Source organism: Eucalyptus grandis, chromosome 4 (genome assembly GCF_016545825.1).
Source record: "Eucalyptus grandis isolate ANBG69807.140 chromosome 4, ASM1654582v1, whole genome shotgun sequence".
Lineage (NCBI taxonomy): Eukaryota > Viridiplantae > Streptophyta > Magnoliopsida > Myrtales > Myrtaceae > Eucalyptus > Eucalyptus grandis.
Window position 1 is genome coordinate 38,396,005 of NC_052615.1, and position 23,854 is coordinate 38,419,858.

General features: G+C 38.9%; 2 protein-coding genes and 1 pseudogene across 2 annotated transcripts; 1 reads left to right on the plus strand and 2 right to left on the minus strand.

The window, feature by feature from the left end:
- LOC104442295 overlaps positions 1–23,854 on the minus strand; it is a 36,575-nt pseudogene that overhangs the window by 8,445 nt on the left and 4,276 nt on the right.
- LOC104442293 (probably inactive leucine-rich repeat receptor-like protein kinase At5g48380) lies at positions 1,433–2,798 on the minus strand. Its single transcript, XM_010055667.3, has 2 exons — positions 2,662–2,798; positions 1,433–2,405 (listed from the first exon to the last, which is right to left on the minus strand). The coding sequence occupies exon 2, from the start codon at positions 2,328–2,330 to the stop codon at positions 1,668–1,670; it is 663 nt and encodes a 220-aa protein (XP_010053969.2). The 5' UTR covers positions 2,331–2,405; positions 2,662–2,798; the 3' UTR covers positions 1,433–1,667.
- Positions 12,842–17,576, plus strand: LOC104442292 (flavonoid 3'-monooxygenase CYP75B137). Its single transcript, XM_010055666.3, is given in 4 exon segments — positions 12,842–13,517; positions 14,143–14,418; positions 16,735–16,945; positions 16,948–17,576. Coding segments are annotated over 4 exon segments (1,560 nt in total). The 5' UTR covers positions 12,842–12,851; the 3' UTR covers positions 17,355–17,576.

A 23,854-nucleotide genomic window follows, 5' to 3' on the forward strand; every position in this document is an offset into this window, starting at 1 on the left:
ATCGTTGTTCTTTCTTTTATATTAAAGAAGGGAGGAGGAGGAGGAGGAGAATCTTCCCGTCCGCTTTGAATTCCATGAACCATGTTTCACGTTAGCGTCGTGTCCGTGACTGAATTTTCCTCTCCACGCGACGGTTCAGAGAGGATGTCTCGGCATTTGGTTTGTGCACGCGAGGCCTAAATGCGATGATTGATCAAAGTAACTTTTTTTCTTTTTTTTAATAAATTTTGTTTCTGGAGCAATTATTCACGTCGGTGATTTTCCCATGTGGCAATTTATCCTCGTGTTATTAAAGCGTCGGTTTCTAAAATCCAAATTGTTGAATGAAAATATGATTTAATATTTAACTGTTTTATTACTTCCATTTACGTTAAGTTTGGTCCTTTTTGCCTAGTATTAGGCGTAAGATGTACTTAATTGTGGAGCAAATAAAGCCTAAAACAATTTGAACTCGAGACTTTACATTATGATACTGTGAGATTTTTACTCAACGGTTCTAAAAATTTAAGTTATCGGTTGAATGCGTAGATCAATATTTAATTATTCTATTATCTCAGCTTAAATTTTTATAACAGTAGGTGGTGGCTCGACATAACCCCATACGGTATCATAACATGTTTAAATCTTTGTCTCCCGAATTAAATATTTCCACGCCAGACTCAGGCTAAAGTCCCAATAGCTCAGTGTATGTATATTATTTCGTACTGTTTTAGTCCATACTTTCTTATAAAAGCCCAATTCTTATGTGTGATTCACCTTCTTTACCTTTAAGATTGGGTTTTTTCATTGGACTTTCTAACAAATCACATCAAAGTATTTGATTGACCACACATTACTTGCCTATTCAATATGTTGGGCTGCCCCCAACAAATTTATTGTGAGAGAAACACTTTTAGAGTGTTAATTGTAATCCTTTGATCACAGTGGAGAGTTCCTAGATTAGCACTCCGTGGTTTTTCTCATCTTGGGTTTTCCAAAAAAAAATAAAATAAAAATTCTGGTGTGTTCTTTTTCTCTTATCCATTGTGTTATTTATGTTTCACTTATTGCGCAATTCTAACATTTAGAATTCCATTGTGATTGATTCCGATCCGACTTAATTTACAACACAAAGTCCATCATATGGGTTGTTATGGCTTACGTCAAATATGGTATTTCTAAAAAGTGATCCACTCTCTCTTCTTCCTCTACCTAAGGGATAATCGCTGACCACCCGCCATTCCATTGCCTCATGGAAACACAATTCTATAAAGATATCTGTATCTTTGATGATATGTTTGTTATTAATGTTCCGTTTGCTTGAGCATAATCATTTACAATAACTTCTACTCTTGAAAGCATGACAACCCTAGTTATGACTCAGCAGCGGAAAGATCGTGCCAAAGCGAACTTGTCGTCCCCCTACTTTTTAGAAAACTGAGCAAATCAAGAGAAAAAGAGAAGCACAATCTTGAACATAGTCGAAGACTGGTCTCGAGATCAATATTTCACCACCACGGTCCTCGAGTTATAAAACGGAACATCGAACATCGAATTTACCATAACAGGAAATTTATTAAATCTACAAGAGCAATCACGAGAGGTATTTCCCTGGACCCGAGTCTAGTGAATCGAGTGCTTCACAACGGTCGATCTTATAGGCTATGTAGAGTCCACCCGGAGGTCTTCTATATCATGCACGGAGGCAGAGGAGCACCACAAAGTCCTGGATTATTTGCATAATCATCCGCAGTGATTATAGTGTTAGGGCCAAATGCGGGGACTGGCCCCGTCAGAAGGTTGTTGGCCACGCTAAAGGATTTGAGTCGACCGAGTAGGCTGAGTTCAGCTGGAATTTGACCGGACAACTGGTTGTGGTCGAGCCTAAGGGAATTTAAGTAGCGACAGTTCGAAAGGTTTACCGGGATTTGTCCGGAAAAACTATTGGATGACAGGTCGAGAGACGTCGCGTACTGAATTATACTCGATATATTTTCCGGGATCGGTCCAGAGAACTTATTGCTCGAGAGATCCAATCCTGTCAAGCTTTTGCATTGCTCGATGCCGCGGGGAAACTGGCCCTTGAGTCCCATATCGGAAAGCTTTAGATTCAGAACCCGGTTCTCATCAGGATGCCAGCACTCCACTCCGGTGAATCGACAAATGAAGCCTTCAGTGTCGTTGTCGAAATTCCACGTATAGTTCAAGTAATTCAGAGGATCTTGGACCGACGCTTTTATGGTCTTCAAGCAGTTGATATCGGTCTCGAGGCAGTGGATCACGCAACAGCTAAGCAAGGCCCATAGAAATCCCGCGGCTCCAAGGCCCGAAACGCGATTCCACAACTCCATCCCGCGCGAAGAAGCCTTTCAAATTCCACAAACAGACACCTGCTGAAATCGCTCAAATTGCGGACACTCCTCCCACTATGAATCAAAAGAAGCCAGAAAACGAATCAAAACAAGCCAGAACATCCGACACAAATTCATCGTTTCTCGATACCAAGCACCTACGGGACACATATATATCCGGACCATCGGAACCGCAAAACCAATCAGCACACAGACACAGGAACAGGAACCTGAACCTCTCGCGGACGGCCCAAACGAAAGCCACGAGCTCCGTCCAGCTAAAAACAAAGCAAAGCAACGGAGGCATCGAAGGACGGACGGAGACACGTACCCGAGAGCTCGTCGATCGCGATCGGTTCCCGCACGCAGCCGAAACGGCAAGAAAGTATCAAAGAGCCAAGGCCGCCCGCCGGCGGAAACGGGTCGAACGCCCAAGAGGGTTCCAAGCTGCGAGGGAGGCGGAGACGGTAGCGGATGCACGTCTGGAAAGGGAGAGGAGCTAAAAAGACCAAAGATATAAGCGAGAGAGAGAGCGTGAGAGGAGGGGCGGGACGAGTGCGGGTTCGGGTGTGAACGGAGCTTTGAGGCTTTTTCTCTCTTCCCGTAGTTGGCGCTCGTGTGGAAGAAGACGAAGAAGATGGAATGGAGAAAGAGAGAGAGAGACGCTGATCAGGGGAGGAAAGAAGGGATGGAGCGGGAAGGGGACGGCCATTTTTGTCCAGGTTTTGCAAAGACTGTTGACTTGATCCCACAGCACCCCTCCCCCCGCTCAGGAAGACAAAAAATGCAATAATAATAATAATAAAGTGGCGGAAAGACTCCTCCAATTGCTTGACCCGCTTGGCAATTGATGAATTATTATTATTATTATTATTATTATTATTATTATTATTATGACAGTAATAATAAATTTTAGGCATGTTTGTTTCCCTCTTCAAATTGCATCCAAAATATATACTCTTTCATTTTCTCTTTCCTTTCCCGTTTAAATTTGAAATATTCTAGAATTTTAGAATGCTATGAGAAAATTATAAGTGATTAACAAGATATCGGGATGTAAAGTACTACTGTAAATGTTGGTGTCGGCATGAATTTTGCAAGAAAAACATAATCATTTACTAGAAAATAATAATAAAATGAGTTTTTGCATGAATCGAATTCTCCGTTGGAGCTTTATGTGGAGTTTTACTCAAAATGAATTTGAATCCTGCCGTGCAGGTTTATCCTCCCATTTAAATAAAACATGCAAAGTACAGTTGCAATACCTTGTCCAAAAAAAAAAAAAAGTACAGTTGCAATACTTATTGAATAATAGTATAAGTACAGCAATATTTTCGAAAAAAGTGAAATAATTCAAACCAATAAGCAAATTCCCAAATCTATATGGCTTTTCTCCATTTCGTCAAATTCTTCACCTTAATGGGAGTTATCTTAACTAGATAATTGCGTACAATATCATTCATCAACTTTTAATTTGTACATTGTGGTACTTGGACTATAACTCAATATATAATATTTTTCCTAAATTTTTAATCTGTTCAATGTTCTTTTCGAACTATTGGTAAATTTAATTTATGTAGCCTCTATACTACATGAAGGTGTTTAAAAGTTTAAAGATCATATTAAATAAGTTAAAAGTTCAAAGACAATATCACACATTGAACCAATGTTTATGAATTATTTGTGTCATTTTGCCTATCTTAAGTTGTACTACACACTATATTTTTGTTTGCTCTAGTAACAAGATATGTTGAAGTAGTAATATTAGTTAAATAGAAAAAAAAACCATTTCTAAATAGAAATTGTTTTTGGGAATAAAATAGTTACTAAACGTATCTTTAGTAGTAAAGTGCAAGCAAAACTTACTTGTGCACACCTAGACGATATGGGGCTTGGTCCTTATCCATATGCGTTCTCTCTCTCTCTCTCTTTCTTTGAGAATGTGCTGAAAAACTATTGCATCCAACAAGGTTATGAACCCACACAAATGAATCCCTTTCTTGCTTGCAGGAAGCCAAATATTTCTTTACCACTCAATCGAATGGCAAGCGCCTTGCAGAACCGTTTAAATTCGGTTTGCTGTCGCATGATCTTGGTTCACATGAGCATTATTTCACTAAAAAGTGTCTGATGAAATATGGATAAATGTGAACTAACAAAGGTCTTGATAGGGTTTTTTTTTCTATTGTTGATTATTGGATAGGAAATCTAAACGACTAAAAATTAAAGGTATTGAAACTGTGAACAATTGTTGCCAACCATGTAAAGATATTGGAATGTAAAGATAAACTGAAAGTAAAATTGAACAATTGGTATTTTTTGATTGATTGGCATTGATTCGTACAAATTGGAATTCAAGCATTTATACTTACTAAGTTACTATCTAGCAATTCTTATGCGTGGGTAGTTACCTAGAATTAAATTGCCTCACTACTTTGATGGTTGCGTTTTCTCCACTTCCCCACTATTGTCACTATTAGTTGATTCCAAACTTCTTGGTTCCACTACTTGACGGTTACGTTGAGTTTTTTTTTTTTTTTGTCAGTTCTATTTTATGCTTACTCTAACTCTCACTTTCAAATTTTTGCCCTGTCTTCTTACGGGGCGTGGGAGTCGAAACTCACTCTTGAAACTAAATCGTCTCCACCCCAATCCCTAAGAATGTGAGGATTCGAACCCTCCACCTCCTCATTCCATATAGGAAGGGTGGCTACCTACTGGGGCAAATCCCAGTGGTTTGTTACGTTGAGTTTACTCATTTACAAATGCCCATTTATTGGTTGAATCTGAAATCATCGGCTCTAACATCAGGCGGTTATTTCAAACTCACTTTGTCCGGGTTACATCAAATGTGGTTTTTTCGATCTTCATTTGTTGACATTCCATTCTAAGATTTGGTTATTTTCATTCATATTCTCTATCAGCTAAAACTACTTTTCTTCTTGGCCAATCGAGTTTGCCAACTAGGAGCTTTCAACAATTAACAAATTTGGTCTCTATCGCATCTAACTTGGTCTTTGCTAACCGAGTTGACGATTGAAGACTTGGATATTGTTTGGTGTCAATAAAAAAAAAAAAGGATAATGTGAGCCTCATGTGAGGCTTATCCAATAAAATTGTGTTGGGTTTATATTGACAAGATATTACTGTTCAACAAAACTTTAAATTATCCAAGGTACACATATTTTATTCACATGACAACGTGTTGTCTAGCAAAGGTTACGTGAATCGAGTGACCTCCGTACCATGTGAAATTAGGAAATAATTTAGGTGCTCTGGGTTGCATGTGAACCCGATACGTAATAACCTTTGATTATGTCGGGCTTCAAATCGGACTCACGTGCTATATGGAATGGAGTGCACCGGGCTCGTATGCACTTGATGCACCCGATAATGTCTCTAAGAATTAGTGGACACATAGCGAGATATAAAAGGCACTAATGTATGGCTGTCGAAGAAATGATGCTAAAGGATATGATCCCCCGAGGAATCAATCATATTTATTTATACATTTGGTTTTGCTTAATCATGTCATTGATCAGTCATATTCCTTTCGAAGCAAAAGTGGCCGGCAAACCCTTTAGAAGTCTCAATGCAAGGTCGTAATCTCTGGCCGAAGTGATGCCTATTAAGTTCAATTGGCCGTTAAAAAATAAATAAAAAAATTCAAGTCTTTTTCTCTTTTTTTTTTCAAAGGAACAATTCATTCATTTCTATGGATACACAAGAAAGGAACACAGTCTAACTGTAAATCAAGATAAATTCTAGATAAATCCAAAATAAAACAAGCTTCAAATAGGAAGATGAATCATCATAACAAAATTAGAGATAAAATACTCGAGAAGCAGATATGTGATTTCTTCAAATCAAAATCAATAGCCGATCTCCAAATCCATATGCAATAAATGGCACACACCGATATTTTTATCTGTTACTATGTCTTTGCCTTTCAGTGATGCGCAACTATGTTTGGCATCCCCAACTTTATCACCATTCCAAGTAACAAAATTGAATGTGCACAGATGAGCTTCTCTAATCTCCTTCGAAATTGGACTTGTACACCAATGAAACCCGTGGAAAGCGAACTCTTGAAATTATACATGCAAAAAACCTCAAATTTTGACTAGATTGGGATAGAAGTCTCCTCGAAACAGGATCGATAAACTTCTAAATCTCGATTAGATTAGTTCCTCAAAACGGGAGAAAAGCAAGAAAAAGTAATAGAGAACCAAATCAACCAAAGAAAAGGAAAAAAGGGAGGGGAGGGGAGGGAGAGATCTAACTCAAACCCTTCCCTCCATGAAGATTGAAGAAGAAAGATGTGTGAAAATGAGAGAGAGAAAAATGTCACTAATGTCCAAGTCGTTGATTACGTTAAGAAAACAAAATAGCACAATTTCACTTAACTGACAAAATTTAAGCATTCGGTATATGTCCAACACAACATCCAAACTCTTAGGTTAAGTAGGTCTCATGTGAAGCTGATAAAATTGAATCATCGGGATGGCGTGCGGCCGTATAATTGATAGTTTTGTGGTTCTTTGTTCCGAATTCGTTTGAGATACTTACGTAGAACAACCGGGTGAACGAAATGGAATATACCAACAGCCACATTCGGATCGAAGGACAACCAAACTTTTGTCTCCACACTCTCTATGCCCATGCCCAATCGAGATCTCTGTCCCTTTCACCAAAGCTTGCATGTGACTTCTATCTGGAATTTAGCTAACGAATCTGTTTCTAGGGATTTTTAGATCGAATCTTCAATTATATACATGGATTCTCTAATAATTCGTACATAAAATATAGCACTCCATTAAAGCTTGAAATTGAACAGCTTATCACTCAATACTTACTCGTGTAAAATCCTGGCGTCGGACGAAATAACGTGACCAACGGGTCCAACATCAATAAAAATATGTCCTTTTTTCTAGTTTTTCTTAAAACGTTATCTCAAATGCTACTTTCAATGCCCACAAAAGTGCATCTCCCCTTCGCTACTTATTTGAATACGGGCCACGTGATCGATCGCGCTCATAATTAACAATGTCCCCCACCATATCCCATCCACTTCTCCACAATCTCCAATCTTCTGTTTTGTGGCACGATTTCTCGCTACCGCACTTAATTCTTCTCCCCTCAGGCATTTTCGCAATTAGCTGGTGGGCATGGCGTCGTTCTGCCGAGAAGAAGAACTAGCGGTTGCGGCTGCCGGGACCTGCGGGCCTCCTGCTCGGCGGGAATTTGCTCTTCATCGATCAGCTCCGTGCCTACTTCACCGCCCCCGCAAGGATGTACCGCCCAGTCTTGAAGCTCCAGCTTGGTGTATCCGTGATGTTGCCGGCCACCGTTTGCGGGGTGCTAAAGAATAGCGACGTAACGTTTTCCAACCACGACATGTCCATAGCGAGAAGACCGCGTCCTATGGCAGTTCTTACATCGTTTGGACCCTGTACAGGCCCAAGTGGAGGATGCTTCAGAAGTTATGCATGCTCAAAATTAGATCTGTCAAATGCATGTATCGGATTGAAAATAGTTTGACTCAAATTGACTAATGTGACCTATTTTCAAGTAATATAAATTCACATTTATACCCAACCGGATACATACTTGAGTAGACTCATATTGTTAAAACTCTTCTATACTTAACTTAATCTAGAAAAACTCATAACTAAATTGCTATGAGAGCACGAAGTGAATGCATGTTAGATCAAGTGAGAGGGTGGGAGAGTGAAGGGAAAATCATATAGGTGAATTGGGTGTAAGTAAGTAATGAATCCATTAACACCCATATTATTTTTCACATTCACTATTCTAAATCTATTTATGATTAATTTATTGAATATAATAAACTCATATGACAACTCAGCCCCTCACATGTGGTTTGGGAGGGTCGGCCGGCAACCTCCACACACTCAGCGGCCAAGAGTTGGAATTAAAGGGAAAGAAAAATGAAAAGAAGAAAAAGGAAAAAAAAAAAAAGATGAAACATTGAGAATTTTTAAAAAATATACAAAAAGAATTGTTCACGTTAGCGTCGATCGTTTTAGCCCCGATCATATTACGTAAAACAATCTACATTAGCATTTTTTAGTTAAAATGGATTGGAATGAATAAATTAAAAAATTGTAAAGATGTTTATGATTAAATAAGTAAATCATTTGATTTTGATGAGCTCACGTAGGGTTAACATGATTCAAGGATCGAGATGTCTTGGACTTGTATGCGCTCGGTTCACCCGATAATGTCCATCGAAATCAGCAGACAAGTAGCAAGATGCGAAGACACATCTATAGATTCCGATAAAATAATGCTAACCGGATACCACGATCTCACTATGTTCACAACCACCCAGAAATGGAATCGTACTTATACATGCATTTTCGGTGTTGCCTAGTCGAATGGTTGATCTGTCGTACTCTTTCGGAAAGAAGTGGCCGGGGTGTAACCAAGGACCAGGGGTTCCCGAATCCGCTCTAGGATGTACACACCCGCAAAGGGACACCTCAAAGTGGAAAGCATCTTTGAGAAGAGTTGCAAGGGCATCATTATTCTGATGTCGTATGCGGAAGTTGGAACTGCCTCTCTCGCAATCACTTACCTAAAATTGATTTTTTTTGTATTAAGTCAACTATTGGTTGTATTGACATGTTTTCCACTTTTCCATTTTCTTTTCCCTCTTATAATATATCAAACAGAAACCCCCAAATCTTTGGCCAAAGGCTGGTTGCCATCTTGTAATTGCATATAGTCCTGAGGAATCGTTTCGATTATCCAAGCGTTTGGCTTCATAATACACTCGCTCGTGAAATTGTGCTACCAATTAATAAAATTTAGTGTGCACATATAAGAGAATGATTACCAAATCAATGCTAAATTTATTGTATGAATATAAAAAAAAAATTACAAATATAATCCTAAACCTTTTAATAAAATTCTAATATAATTATCTCTGTTAATTTTAATTTGAAATTGTTGACGTGACATGGTAATGGTTGCTAATTTATCATAAACTGCCACATTAACAATTTCTTGTAGCAATTGATAGGAAAAATTACATTTGAATTCGCATAAAGATCTAGGAAAACTTGATAAAATTAAAAATTTATAATTGAATAAGTATTCGTATAATAAATTTATAATTGATTTGGTAATTTCAAATATAAAACTTTTGTTTGCTAGAATGTAGGACAAAAAGGCAGGGTGGACCTTTCCGTATAGAGACTTGATAGTCAATAAAGTAGGGCATGGTAACGCTCATGTTTCTCCCAATTTCCGTTCTTTTGTTCCTGGAACAAAAAGAACAGAAACCTGTTTGAGTAAAACATTTATTAGGAACAATTTCTCTAATTTTTGTTCCCGTATTGTTCGAGGAAGTTTTTGAGAAGCAAAAAAAGTTGCTTTTGTTTCCGGGGAACAATTTCTAGAAGTAAGCTGATTTTCTTTTTTTAATTTTTTTTCTTGCCGTGACCACTGTCAACCGCCTGGAGCCACCGCCCATCGCCACCGCGCCGACCGCCGCCGCGCCGGGCCGCCGCCACCCCGGCGGCGGCGCAAAAATAAGAAAATGAATAAATACAAAAAAGAAATTGTTGCGTTACCAAACGCATTTCTATTCTTTTTCTATTTCAAGAAAGTAGAAATTTTTCGTGTTACCAAATGGTTTTTTTACTTAGAAATTATTAGAAGCAAAAATAGAAAAGAACTATTTCTGAAAAAAAAAAAAAAAAAAAAAAACTCTTCCCAAGAACAAAGCGTTGTCATGCACAGCCTAATTCATCAATTAGATTTTATTTTCTCTCTTTTAAAATAATAACTTGACATGGATCAAAGATTATTAAATAAAGAATCTATCCCTTCTTCTATACATTTATTGACTAAAAATCTACATATCCAACCAGTTTCGTCTTACTTGTAAGTTTCGTCTTATTGATTTGACATCCTGACGTTAACCGATCTCAACCCAATCTTCCATCCATCGAGAAAATATCAAGTAGATATCGACAAACACTTAACTAATCTAATGGCAAGATGGGTCCCACTTGTATATTTTTGCCTACCTTCTCCGTCACTTTACTTTCCTGCCTCTCCTCCGCTACTGGTCACTCTCTCTAACTTCCACTCAAAGTGTCTTTTGTCTTTTCTTTAAGATGGGTCCCACTTGTCAATTAATGCCTCCATTTTCTATCATCGTCACTCTCTCTCTCTTCTCTCATCTGTCACTGACCGTGAGTCTCTTTCTCTTCGATCCTGTTTCATTCAGTATTTCAAGGGACTTTCAATCCTAAAAATATCTTAAAGAAAAATTTTAGGTGTTTGGTTCAGTATTTAAATATGTCCTTAGCCAAATACTGATTTTTGAAATGCAAGTCCATCTCTACTATTCATCTGTTGATTTCTTTTTTTTTTTTTAAACCGATTACCTTCCCCATACCCCAACCGCCATGATGATCGGGACGGATTTTAGCCATCATATTTTATTTTTATATTTAAAAATAATAATAAAAACTCTTTGTAAATGTTGAATTCGCCTTTTTTGTCATTTTTATCTTTTGACAATCAATAGGCTAATTTTTATCAATACACTAAAATGATAATTAATTAACGAATATGATTAATACTACAATAATTAAAAAAAATTATTCAAAGTTAAAAACAAACTTAAAAGAACCCTAGGCCAAAAGTTGAGCTTTGCATCTAATTTATAATCAAATTCTTTTAATATAATTTTTAAATAAATTTACTAATATATATTTTATATTATTCTCAATATGAAAATATAAAATGTTATATAGTCATTGTTTCTTTTTGTAATTTTAAAACTAAAACTAAAAATCTTAATTTGATTACACTAAAGGGCTTTTTAAATATATGTTTACCAAACAATTTGCATTTTCTAAAACACTTTTCAATTATAGTTTATTAAATAGTTTAACATTTCGGAAAATCTCTTTACTTTAAAGGTATTTGCATTCTCCTAAGAGCATTTCCCAAAGCAGAACCAAACGGGTCCTTCCTCTCTACTTCTCTTTTCTTACTGCCGTGTCTGCCGTGGCTCAAGTTCAAGTTCAAGGCTCATGGCCGCTTTGGCCATGGAGCTCATCCTCAAACCCAGGGCTTGGGATAGCTTTGGTCACTCGAGTTTCGAGCTCGGCCTCAAGCTCATGGCAATGGCCATTTGAGCTTTGAGCTCAAGGCCATGGTGGCCCGAGCTTTAAACTCCCGTCCATGGCTACTAGATTGAGAGAGAGAGGAATGGAGGAATTTGTCCCTGAAGCCCTATTGAGCGGGGACGGTGGATCACAAATTCAAGATGCTATCGAGCTTAGCAAACTCAACAGCAAACGCACAAGGTGGCCAACGGCGGCTTGATATCTCCTGCGAAATCGCTACGAATCCCCTTAGATCGCCATCTCATCGCAAACATAGCTTGACCCAGTCTCCACTCTCCCAAACCTCGGGACCTTGCGCTGAATCGCCCCCCTCATCGTCGCGTCCGACAGCATGCCATCCCTCCTCGACCGCAATCGGGCATGAGGCTTGGACTTAAGCTCGAGCCATGGCGAACGGAAGAGGAAAGAAAAGACCTCGGGACCTTGTGTCAAATCACCCCCCTCATCGTTGCGTCCGGCGGCGTGCTGTCCCTCCTCAACCTGAAGCGGGCATGAGGCTTGGACGCGAGCCCGAGCCATGGCCGACGAAAGAGGAAAGAAAAGACAAAAGAGAAGTAGGACGGAAGAGAGAGAGAGAGTTGTTAGGAAGGGAGGCGAGGAAATAGAGTGACGGTGAGAGAGAAAGGAGACATTAAGGGCTATAAATTGATTTTTTGGGAGAGAAGTATTTTTATTTATATTTTTTGATAAAAAAATTTTTGGTATTTTTTTTATAATATTGAATGAGTTTTTAAATAAAAATATGCTTTTGATTAATGACATAAAATTTTTATTCTCTAAATAAAAATTTGTTTGATAACGATACAAAATTTCTTCATTCTAACAATAACTGGTGATTGGCAATTGGCAATTGACGGTGGTCAACGACTAATTTTCGGCTATTGATAGGTAGCGATTGATGGCCGAGAGGGGGAGTGGTAGCAACAGACAACAAACGACGGCCGGCAACAATAAACGGGCAACCAACCGGTTGCAATGACAAATGATAGGAATAAATTTTGTTTTTCATTTTTGTTTTAGAAATAAAAAGTACAAAATTTTTATTTTTATTTTTTTTTAAACTTATTTCTATAGTAGAAATCTATTCTAAAAATAAAAAAAAAAAAATGAAATAATTTTATCAAATGGAATTTTTTTATAGAAATAAATTTAAAATAAAAATAAAATGATTATTATACGCATCTTAATTAACTCTCTAAGATCCATCTTACCATGTATGGTGTTGGGCCCACGAGATGCATCAAATATTTTCTAATCTTAATTACCACTTTTGATGTCCACTTCCCCTATATATTTGGAAGTGAGCCACGTTAGTCGAGCGCACTCATTGGTCATTCTGTCCCCCAACATGTTCCATCCCTTTCTCCACGATGTCCAATCTTCTCTTTCGTTGCACGGCGTCTCGCTGCCGCACTTACTTCTCCTTCTCTCGAGCATTTTCGCAATCAGCTATTGGGCATGGCTTCGTCCAGCCCAGAAGAAAACCTCGCTGCCGCTGCCCCCGGGACCGGTGGGCCTCCCCCTCGTCGGGAATCTGCCCTTCCTCGACCCCGAGCTCCACACCTACTTCGCCGCCCTCGCGAGGACGTACGGCCCGGTCCTGAAGCTCCAGCTCGGCAAGAAGCTCGGCATCGTCGTGACGTCCCCGGCGACCGCCCGCGAGGTGCTGAAGGATAACGACGTCACGTTCGCCAACCGCGACGTGCCCATCGCCGGGAGGACCGCGACCTACGGCGGCTCCGACATCGTGTCGACCCCGTACGGGCCCGAGTGGAGGATGCTGCGGAAGGTGTGCGTGCTCAAGATGCTGAGCAACCACACGCTGGACTCCGTCTACGAGCTCCGGCGGAGTGAGGTCCGAAAGGTGGTCGGGTACTTCCGCAGCCAGGCTGGGTCGCCGGTGAACGTTGGCGAACTGATGTTCTTGACGGTACTCAACGTGATTACGAGCATGTTGTGGGGTGGGACGTTGCAGGGCCAGGAGAGAGAGCACGTGGGTGCTGATTTCAGGCAGGTTAGTTAGTGATAATGACAACTGGTTAGTATTTCTCTGTCTTTTTCCATAAACAAGTAGAGTATCCTGCTGTCAGCATAAGCAACATTTTGCTGGCCAATCCTTCGGTCGAGTGTTTAAAGCTGCTAATCTAATCAAAGCTGGATACAACCGCTTTTCAAGTTATGACTACTGTTTTCTCACTAACAAGGAAAAAAAAAACTAAATAAAAGATTCGGCTCTTTCTTATTTTATGCTAAAGGTGATCCATTTTCGGGACTATAGGGTTGCGAGTAAGTTATTTTCTAGACCAAACTATAGTGGAACATGATTATAATTTCTTCGAATTAGGCTGGATTGGGTTTATAATTAGTTGGTGTCGCTAAAGTTTGCTCGAGCGTGCTCTTTGTTTCCATTTAGGTAGGGCAGTAAGCAACCCACTAAGCCAGTTAATCATCAAGATTTATGATCAGTTCTATTTCTTGTGCATGTTGCAAGAATTGTGTGCTTAACCGTTCAGTTTTTTCTTATTTAAGTTCAAAATATATCTTATTTATTATTTTTCTATTAGATTTTTGGCTTGTCATTGATAAAAATTTGGATGTCGATTCTGTGATTTCTTTCTTTTGACCTTTTCCCTAAATAGGTGGTATCGGATATCACAGAGCTTCTAGCCAAGCCGAACATTTCGGACTTTTATCCCAGTCTGGCCCGATTCGATTTGCAAGGGATAGAGAGGCAAATGAAGGGGTTGGTGAAACGGTTCGATGGAATTTTTGAGAAGATGATTCAGCAAAGGTTGAAAATGGAGAGAGAAGGCGGAAGCGGGTGTCAAGATTTCTTGCAGTTTCTGTTAAAGTTGAAGGATGAGGAAGATGCCAAGACCCCTCTAACAATGACTAGCCTCAAAGCTCTGCTCATGGTGAGTTTTCCTTAGTCTCCTTATATTATTGGCAAAGATTACTTATACTTTATTCTTTTGTTTTGAGTAATATTAATGTTCGAAGAAGATAAATTTTGCGTGGATCACATGACTATTTCTTTTTTTGAATGATATTTTTCAATTTGTCATGTTGCTTGATAATTTAGTTCCATTAATTAATCGGAATGTCCTTGACATTTCGGTAGATGGCATGCAACCGGCTTAAATTGTGTTTGGTAAATAATTTCAGCATTCAGTGGAATGTTGAAAGCCCAAAGCTAGTCTCTACTAGTTTTGGGCTTTCAGCATTTTGAAGGCAAGTTGAAAGCTGAAAGCCAGCTTCAAAGTTGAATCAAACAGTCTAGCATTTCCCCAAGGGGCTTTCAGGTCTGAAAGCCCTTTGGAAATGTTGAACCAAACGCAGCCTTAGAAGTTTTAATTAACAAAAAATATACTTATAGTAATAATCGATTTCCATGCTTGAGCTAAATATCGAGATATGTGTAGGGATTATCCAAATGAGTGCTCACGCTTCCTCTTCTAGATGTCTAGTATTAAGTTTCGAGTAACAGTTAAACTTATTGACTCTAGCTACCAGTTTATTTTCAGTCATGATGAGGACTCAAAGGAAAACATAGTGATAACAATGTGATGTTATTGATCTTATGGTATCGAAAGGCAAATTTTCTGTACTCATAAATAGAATCTACGAAGTCTAGTGGGTGAAGAGGATCATCTAGATCATTTTAGGGTTGGTCCAGTTGGTTAGGTTGTCAAGGGATTTAGGTTCAGAAATTGAGGTTTCCTATTAAAACCACACCAACAGAATGTAAATTGCTTTGAGTTAAGTTCATATGCATGCATAAAAACCTGAATTTAATCGGTTTATGAGATTCACAAAATATTTTATAAGTCTTTAAATAGTCGGGTATTTGTTATCGTGCCTCTGGATTGTGAAACAAAGAAGCTGCCATGTGATCCGTGCTGTCCATCTCAGGAGTAGTTCATATGAAAAGATTCTTTCAAGTGACCATCGAGAAAAATGGTCACTTGAAAAAAAAAAAAAAAAGAAGGGAGAAAAAGAGCACGATCCTTGTGCTTTCATCGTTGGAAGATGAATATCTCGACTCATAGGAAAGCCTAAGGTTTAGGTTGACTTGGGGTTTGTTTAGCCAACCAGATTATCGATTTCTTTTGATCAGTTTAATCATCGGTCATAATATTTCATTTACATAAAAGGGTCAGATTTAGGCTGCAGTTCTTATGTAGTTTGAAACTGACACATTTATATTTTGCATGTTTTTCGGTCTTTTTTATTCTAAAATTTTAGCAGCATCTACGATCATGCCAGAGGTGATAGGATGTTAGTACCTTGCGTCTTTGGATATAAAGAATGCTAATTTGTCAATAAATAAATTGTCCCTCAAATGGGCACCCCATGATATATCAATAATTTACAATATAATAAATCATACTTGGCCTCGGCACGCTTATGAATATAGGGTTTTATTTTAATTCTTTTTAGAGAGAGAGAGTAACCCTATCATATATCAAGAATTTACAATATGATAATGTACTCTGACCAAAAAAATGAAAATGATTAATGCACACTTGACCTAGCACACTTATCAATAAGGGAATTATTTTAGTTTTTTTTTTTTTTGGTAGGGTTATATTGATCTGGTACTGATAAATCCTACATTTCCCAATTATGCTATCTTATTAGCCATCACCTCAATTTATGTAAGATCAAGCGTTTACAGTGTGCGACTCAATTTCTCTAAGTCCATTTAGTGACATAGCTGTACTTTCCCTCCTAGAAGTCCAACCCTATAACCCTTTTCCACGTGAGAGTAATAATTTTCTGACACAACACTGTAACATGTTTCCAAACTATATGACCTAACATGTTTTGATCCGTTTTGAACATAAATTGATTTTGTTATTGTACAGAACTAAAGTTAAATTTTCAATCGCATTAAACGAGACGAACATGAAAACGAGCAATAACATGAGTTGCCCTCTCTTCCAAGTTCTCAACAATTTTCCTCTGTTGCGTGCTTGGTGTCATATCACTGCTGACCATTTGTAAAGGGAAATTTGATGGGTCTCGACTCTACGGCTATTTGCCACGAGTCTAGTTCAACAAACAACAACTGAAAGAAAATAATTGAAATGACTTAGCTTTTTACCCTTAAAAAATTAGTTTCATAATCCTAACTCTTGCTTGCCTGCTTATAAATTCTTCTCCTTGACTTCAATTTCTCTTTAGGACGGTTCTATTGAAAATTACGTGTAATTAAATTACTTTGACAGGATATGGTGGTTGGTGGAACAGACACATCCTCCAATACAGTTGAGTTTGCCATGGCTGAGATCATGAACAAACCTAGTGTTCTAAGAAGTATCCAAAATGAATTGGAAATTGTGGTCGGCAAAGACAATATAGTAGAAGAATCTCACATTCCCAGGCTGCCTTACTTACACGCCGTCATGAAAGAGTCACTGAGATTGCACCCGGCGCTTCCTTGCTGGTCCCCCACTGCCCAAGCGCGACTTGCACTGTTGGAGGCTACACGGTCCCAAAGGGCTCTCGGGTCTTTGTCAACGTGTGGGCGATACATAGGGACCCTTCCATATGGAGCGACCCGCTAGAGTTCAATCCCGAGAGGTTTTTGCACGATAAGGGCGATTATAGTGGAAACGACTTCAATTACTTCCCCTTTGGGTCTGGGAGAAGAATATGCGCAGGGATAGCGATGGCTGAGAGGATGGTGCTATACTCACTTGCCACGCTCTTGCATTCATTTGATTGGAAGCTACCCGAGGGAGAGAAGATGGATATAAGAGAGCAATTTGGGATCGTCTTGAAAAAGAAAAAGTCGCTAGTGGCTATTCCTTCGCCAAGGTTCTCTGATCCTCGCCTTTATGAATGAGTACCGTGCATGTTGGTGTGGTTTCTTTATGTAATCTTATGTGAACAGAATCAGAAGGAAAAATGCATCTACCTATCTTCATGTGGTTAATATAATTCCTATCCATGAGGATTTATTTGATCATGTTAACATGTTGTGGATATATATGCTTTTTAAGTGAAAGAAAGAAGACATATGTTGCATCGCTTTCTATCAATTATTCATAGAGAATTCCACTTTTTACATGCGATGTTCAAACAATATGATGCATCATGCATCTCTAACTCATTTAGAGGATGTAAGCAACACAAATTTCCCGTTTGGGATTGCGCACGTGACGGTGAGCTGGCTCTTTCTTCTTTTCTTCGTTTATTTTGTTGGCCCTTTTTTGCCAAGGTAGGCCTTGACGTTAACAGCCCAGAAGACCCACATAAGAAGTTCCTGAGGCCCAATTCCTTCAATGCCATGATTTGTACTATGGTTTTCCGTTTTTTTTTTTTTTTTTTTTTAACCATATCTATGATTGTTGCATATATGGGGTAGTTGGAGCTTGTAAACTTAGGCTCCATTTGTTTCGATAGAAATGTGATATTTCAGGAAAATGTTTTTTAGAAAGTCATTTTTCAGAAAAATGATAATATTTTTCAATGTTTGGCTGAAACTTAAAAATAAACTGTAAAATATTTTCTAGTCATTTGGTGTAGAAAATCAAATCTAAATAAACATAAAATGTTATGGTGCTAGTAACTTATGCATTTGCTATTGAGGAATCAGGTACATGCATTACAGTCTTGAGTTAGGCCTTGATGGACACCGACCTAAGTGCCAAGGATCGGGGCACGGGCACCTAGGTCCCAAGCCCAACCTCAATGGACCTGTGTAATGGCCCTTATGGACCTAGGCTCAAGTAATCCGACAAATAAAACCGCTCACCCATCTCTGTCGATGCGTCTTACATATCATGTGCCAAATACCTAGTGTTGTCATGTAGATTAGCTTGTCAGCCAATTTGATTACTTGTCCACTTCTATATTTCGATGACTTGTTCCTGAATCATATGTCAAACTTGTGTAGTTACTTAGCAATAAAAGAAAAAAAAAACAAGAAAAAAGAAAATTCAAACCCATGAAGTTTGCCAGCTTTAGTTGTCAAGCAATCAGATACGTGGATTGTATAGACGTACTATACAATGTCGAATCGGCACGCTATCAAATGTGAAAATGTTATGGTCAAAGAGTTTACTTTATAGGAAAATTACTTTGAAGGGTCCAGGGTACTCACCTTAGTTAAGGTAATATTTCTCATTGTAAAGCGAAAAAATATTGACATGCTGATTTCATTCGAAGAGTTTTTATGATAAGAAGGCCTCATATTATATGGCTATAGACTCGAGAGTCTAGATTTTGAATAACAGAAAGTAAATCAAAACATTGATATGGTCCTTGGATTAATTTTTTTGCGGTTAGCCAAAATATAGTCTTGGGTTCTATTTAGCGAAAAAATTTGATATTTTTGAAAAATATATTTTAGAAAGTTCACTTTTAGGAAAATGACAATATTTTTTATGTTAGGCTGAAACTTGAAAACAAACTAAAAGATATTTTCCGTTGTTTGGTATAGTGTGACATCCCGATTTCGCCAGACCTCGAGTACATAACGGTCCGTGATGGGTCGACGAATATGTCGTCGAACTACGTCATCGGCACCACTTATGGATGCCGTTTCGTCACCACTCTCATCGTACCGAAACATCACGTTTCGTCATGTTCTCGCGATAGCACCTCATCTAGAAATTTCTTCACATAATGTCACCTGCGAGACTGTGGTTCCTTCCAAATGATTAGTTGCCAAAGTTGAGCTCCATGCAACTTTTTCTTCTAGCCATGCACACGTCCAAGCAGTCAAGGAAATGGAAAAGGGTTGATCAAAATCTTTGGCCACGTCCCTTAAGTAGGGGTGTCGGGAACCAAACTGGAAACCGAACCGAACCAAATCGAAAAATTCGATTTTTTTGGTTCAGTTTGGTTTTCGGTTCGGCTCCCGTTAAAAACCAACATTCTTTTATTGGTTCGATTTTTATTGATTAACCGAACTGAACCGAACCACAAACCGATAGAATCCACAAACCATTTTTATCTCTCCCGACTCCCGTCTCCTCTGGCTCTGAGTCCTCCTCTGATAATAGGGGGCTCGGCGAGGAAGGCTTGAGCAGCTGCATATCACTCAGGTGCGGCGGAGGGGAAGCTGCTGTGGTGCCGTCGCTCGGAGGAGGGAGCTGCAGGGGACGTGTGAGCAGTGGCACGACTGCAGGTGTTGGGCTCGCGGGTTGCTGGCGGAGCGGCGGTGCGAGCTCATGGGTGAGGGGTGACCGGCCCGGGATCTGCTGGCATTAGATTGCAGGCGGAGACACTCGGAGGTGGCAAGCGTTCTGGCACAGCTGAGCGGGTAGTGGCAAAGGCGATTGGGCGACAGGGCTGCACGTCGCGGGTGAGACCGGCGGAGCGGCGGTGACTGACCGCTAGGCCGCCTGTGCTGGGCTCGCGAATGGAGGACACAGGTAGCGAGTGCGGGGGGAAGAAGATGAACACTGCTTCACTTTTTCCTTTTGCTGGCCTGTCCTTCACGTTCACGTCTCTTCCCTCTCTGTCTCTTCTCTGCAGTTGCTGCTGTACTGTTTTTCTTAACTTTTCCCTCTAAAGCTTTCGTTTTTGTGTTTTTGTTTTTTAAGAAGAACGAAGAGAAGCCCCCTGATTTCCCCCTTCTATTCTCTCTAGCCTGTTCTCCCTCAATTTCGAAAAAAAAAAGAAAACTGAAAACCGAAATATCGAACCGAACTGAACTGAAATTTCAGTTTGGTTCGTATTTGGTTCGGGTCTTATTCGGTTCGGTTCGGAAGATTTTTCTAACCGAACCGTTGACACCCCTACCTTTAAGCAAATGAAGATGTTGACTTTGATCATGCAAGGCCATGCAACAATCATGGCCGGTTCTCCACAGCTGAACGGCAAGGGAAAGATGAAGACCTCGACCATGCTAGCAATGAAAGGCACACACGCATGGGACTGTGCACCTTTTTCTAATGACACAATCGGCAGCCGCATTAGTCCATGCATTTTCATGCAATGGGTGAAGACCATTGACCCCAATTCTCCACGTGACCGAGAACCTTGCCCATGCACGGCCATGCAGCTACGTTCCCACTGCAATCTAAAGTGGACACGTAAGTAGGAATTTGAATTTGAGATTTTTAGCCTGTCCGAGCTTTATTATGCAAGTGAGATATTTATATTGATAAATCATTACTTGTATTGTATTACCTCATAATATTATAATAAAAAATTTATGGATTAGAGGACTCTTTGGTATCCAGCTATTGAGAGTAAAATAATCCACCAATCATGTTATAACTTTTATTTGTCTAATTATAATGTAAGACTAACCGAATTAATGGGAACCACTCGTATCCATAATTTACATGTCGAAGTCTAGAAAAAAAGTTTCTTGAATAAATATTGAATCAAGAATGTCCGTGATTTTCTTTTACGTGTAGAGGGGATTGTACCAAATTCTTCATATATTTATCAATAGAATGAAATTATTTAATTGCTAACCGCCCATGGATAACTACCGTTTATCTTCAAAATGGGAAATATTTCCTAATTAGATTTTTTTTTTGGCAATTAGACATTTGCTGCTTTAGGACACAAGCCTGTTTTCACTACAATTTCCAACGGCTTTGTAAATATTTCCTATTTTCAATAGAGGCAACATTTCCTATTCTGACACAACCTCGCAGCGACTTAAGGCGTGAATGATAACCATTCCGGCAATAGATTGATTTCTGGAAGACAACTAGATTTTTCTATTTCTATTTTTATTTCTAAATGAGTTTCTAAGCAAAAATACGCATTTGATAACAACACTATATTTCTATTTTTAAAATAAAAATTTGTTTGATAATAATACAAAATTTCTCCATTTCCGATAATTGGTGGATGGTGACAGTAATCGGTGGTGGCGGTCGATGATCGACCGTGGGGCCGGCGACCGGTGGCGGCATCGGCGATTGGGAGTGGCGACAAGGGATGGCGAACGGCGAGTGGCAGGCGATTGGTGACCAACGGTGGCTGGTGGTGATGGTCGGTGGCCGAGAGTGGCGACAACGGATGATGAATGATGGTCAATGACGACGGATGAACAACTGACTAATAGATAGGACAAAGATTGAGAAAAGGTTTTTTTTTTTTTTCAGAAATTAAAAAGTAACTTTTGATTTTTATTCCAAACTTATTTCTGGAATATAAATCTTTTCAAGAAAAAGAAAAATGAAATAATTTTATCAAATAAATTTCTATTTAAAAAACAAGTCTGGAATAGAAAAATAGTTTTGGAACAAAAATATAATGATTATTGTGCGCGCCCAATCCCAATTCTAATCCCAACGTAATAACAGCTTCTTAGTTTTTCACTTACGACACTCTCTGCTCTTTCTCAGTTTCCTAGCCATTTCATACTTTCGTCTTCCTCATTTCTCACACACTTCAGAACCCGGCAACATGCATTCTTTTTCACAAAATCACTTTCTACGGCCAACAAATTTACACCCGCGTCACCGACGACCCTTCCATCGTCACTCGTTGGATCATGGAGGTTGAGGGCGCCCACCTGCTCTGGCTGAATTGCCTTGTCATCGGCCTTGACGAGTGGCGTCTGAACCTCGAGCCTAGCGTCGTCCATCCCGTGGCTACCCTGCAATTGTGCGTCGGCCGCAGTTGCCTCGTCTTTCAAGTCCTCCAAGCTGAGTTTATCCGGCGACGCTCCGTGCATTTCTCGGTAATCTCAACTACACGTTTGTTGGTGTTGAAATCGAGGATGACGCAATGAAGTTGAGTGACGACTACATGATGATCAATCTCCGTGGATTGGCAGTAGGGAGGTGGCAGAACCCATCATTGGGTTATATGGGGCTGAATAAATTTGTTATCATACTTCGCAAAGATCTTGAAAAGCCTAAAGAGATTACGTCGAGCCACTGGGACGAGAAGATATAGATAGCTCGTCAAGTCAAGTGGAGCATGCGTGTCTTGATGCCTTTGTCACTTTCGAGCTTGGAATGATTTTGCAAGTATGGCTAGTGGGTAAAGCTTGTGTTGGTTGGTGTGCGGGGGCGAACTGCGTGATGATGCCTAATATGGTTGCCCCTGTTTTGTCTCGTCAAGTTTTCTCATGAACTAAAGTTTTGTAAACATCCTATGAATTTGTTGATAAAGTTTTTTCTTGTTGGCATTTACACGAGTTGGTCGGGTTGTTTTGTTAATTCCCTTTTCAAATTTAGTTTGCTCTTGGTGGTGGTTAGTGCATGCACGGTTAAATCTTATTCATACTAGTCATCGAACATGAGAAAACATACGTGATTTTCGGTGGGGAAGAAACAAGATAGAGACGGCAGAATTTGGTTTTAATAAAGTGACGCCTGTTATTTCCCCTGCATTTCAAGGAAGTTAATCGACATTAAGCAAAAGATTTTCTGGCCACTAATCTTATGTGTTTATCTGTACTTTTACTTTCTGAATTTTTTACTTAATTTAGATCTTGACATCGATGCTCTGACTTTTCAGTGACCTTGAAATACCTGCAATTTTAACTATATACTGATCTTAACACATAAATTCACATATATTTTTCATGTATTTTTTAGTATTTGAATTATATTGTACAAATTTGATGGGAAAATAAAAAAAGTACATTTTACTTAAGCTTAAATATAAACAAACAAGCTTATTTTAAAATTTATTACAAAATAAAATTAAAAAATTGTTCATCAGGCTAGCTATTACTAGTGATGAGTTCGTGCTTATGGATTCTGTTATTCCTGCAATAATTGTTGCAATCTCCGAACTTTAAAAGTTGAAGGGATGAGGTCTTACGGTACCTAACCCCACTCTCCATTATTTATTCCCCTTTACCCTATATTTCTAGTTAATTTTCCTTTCTTCCATTTTAACTTTTCAAAAACCAACTTTTCCTTACTTCTGTATTTACTTTCCGCTTGTAGAATTATAGTATAAAGGTGACTTCGAACAAATCCGAATAATTTGCTTTCAAAAACCACACCGTTTCTCTTTTGAGTTTCACTTACCAACACATTAATACATATTTATAACACACGAAGAAAATACGGAACCACATAAGTTCAAATAATCAATTATTATGTGTTTTCCATGTTTAAATTTGTATCTTTGATTTTCAAAACGTCTTAAGAACTGTTATTTGTAATTATAATTAATCGGCATCCTATAGAGTATTGGTTAATAAGACCTTCCAATGATTAGAATTCAACCCGGCATGAGTTTCCACAAATTTATAAAAAAAAAAGGAAAAAGAAAAAAAGAGAAGTAAGAAAGATTCAAAAGTGGGATTCAAATAGTAAATGCCCACGAACTTTCCTCGCCCCATCGCGCACTTCGACATCGTTGACCCGGTCAACGCGAGCTTTCCTCCTCCTTTTCACTTAGCAGAAA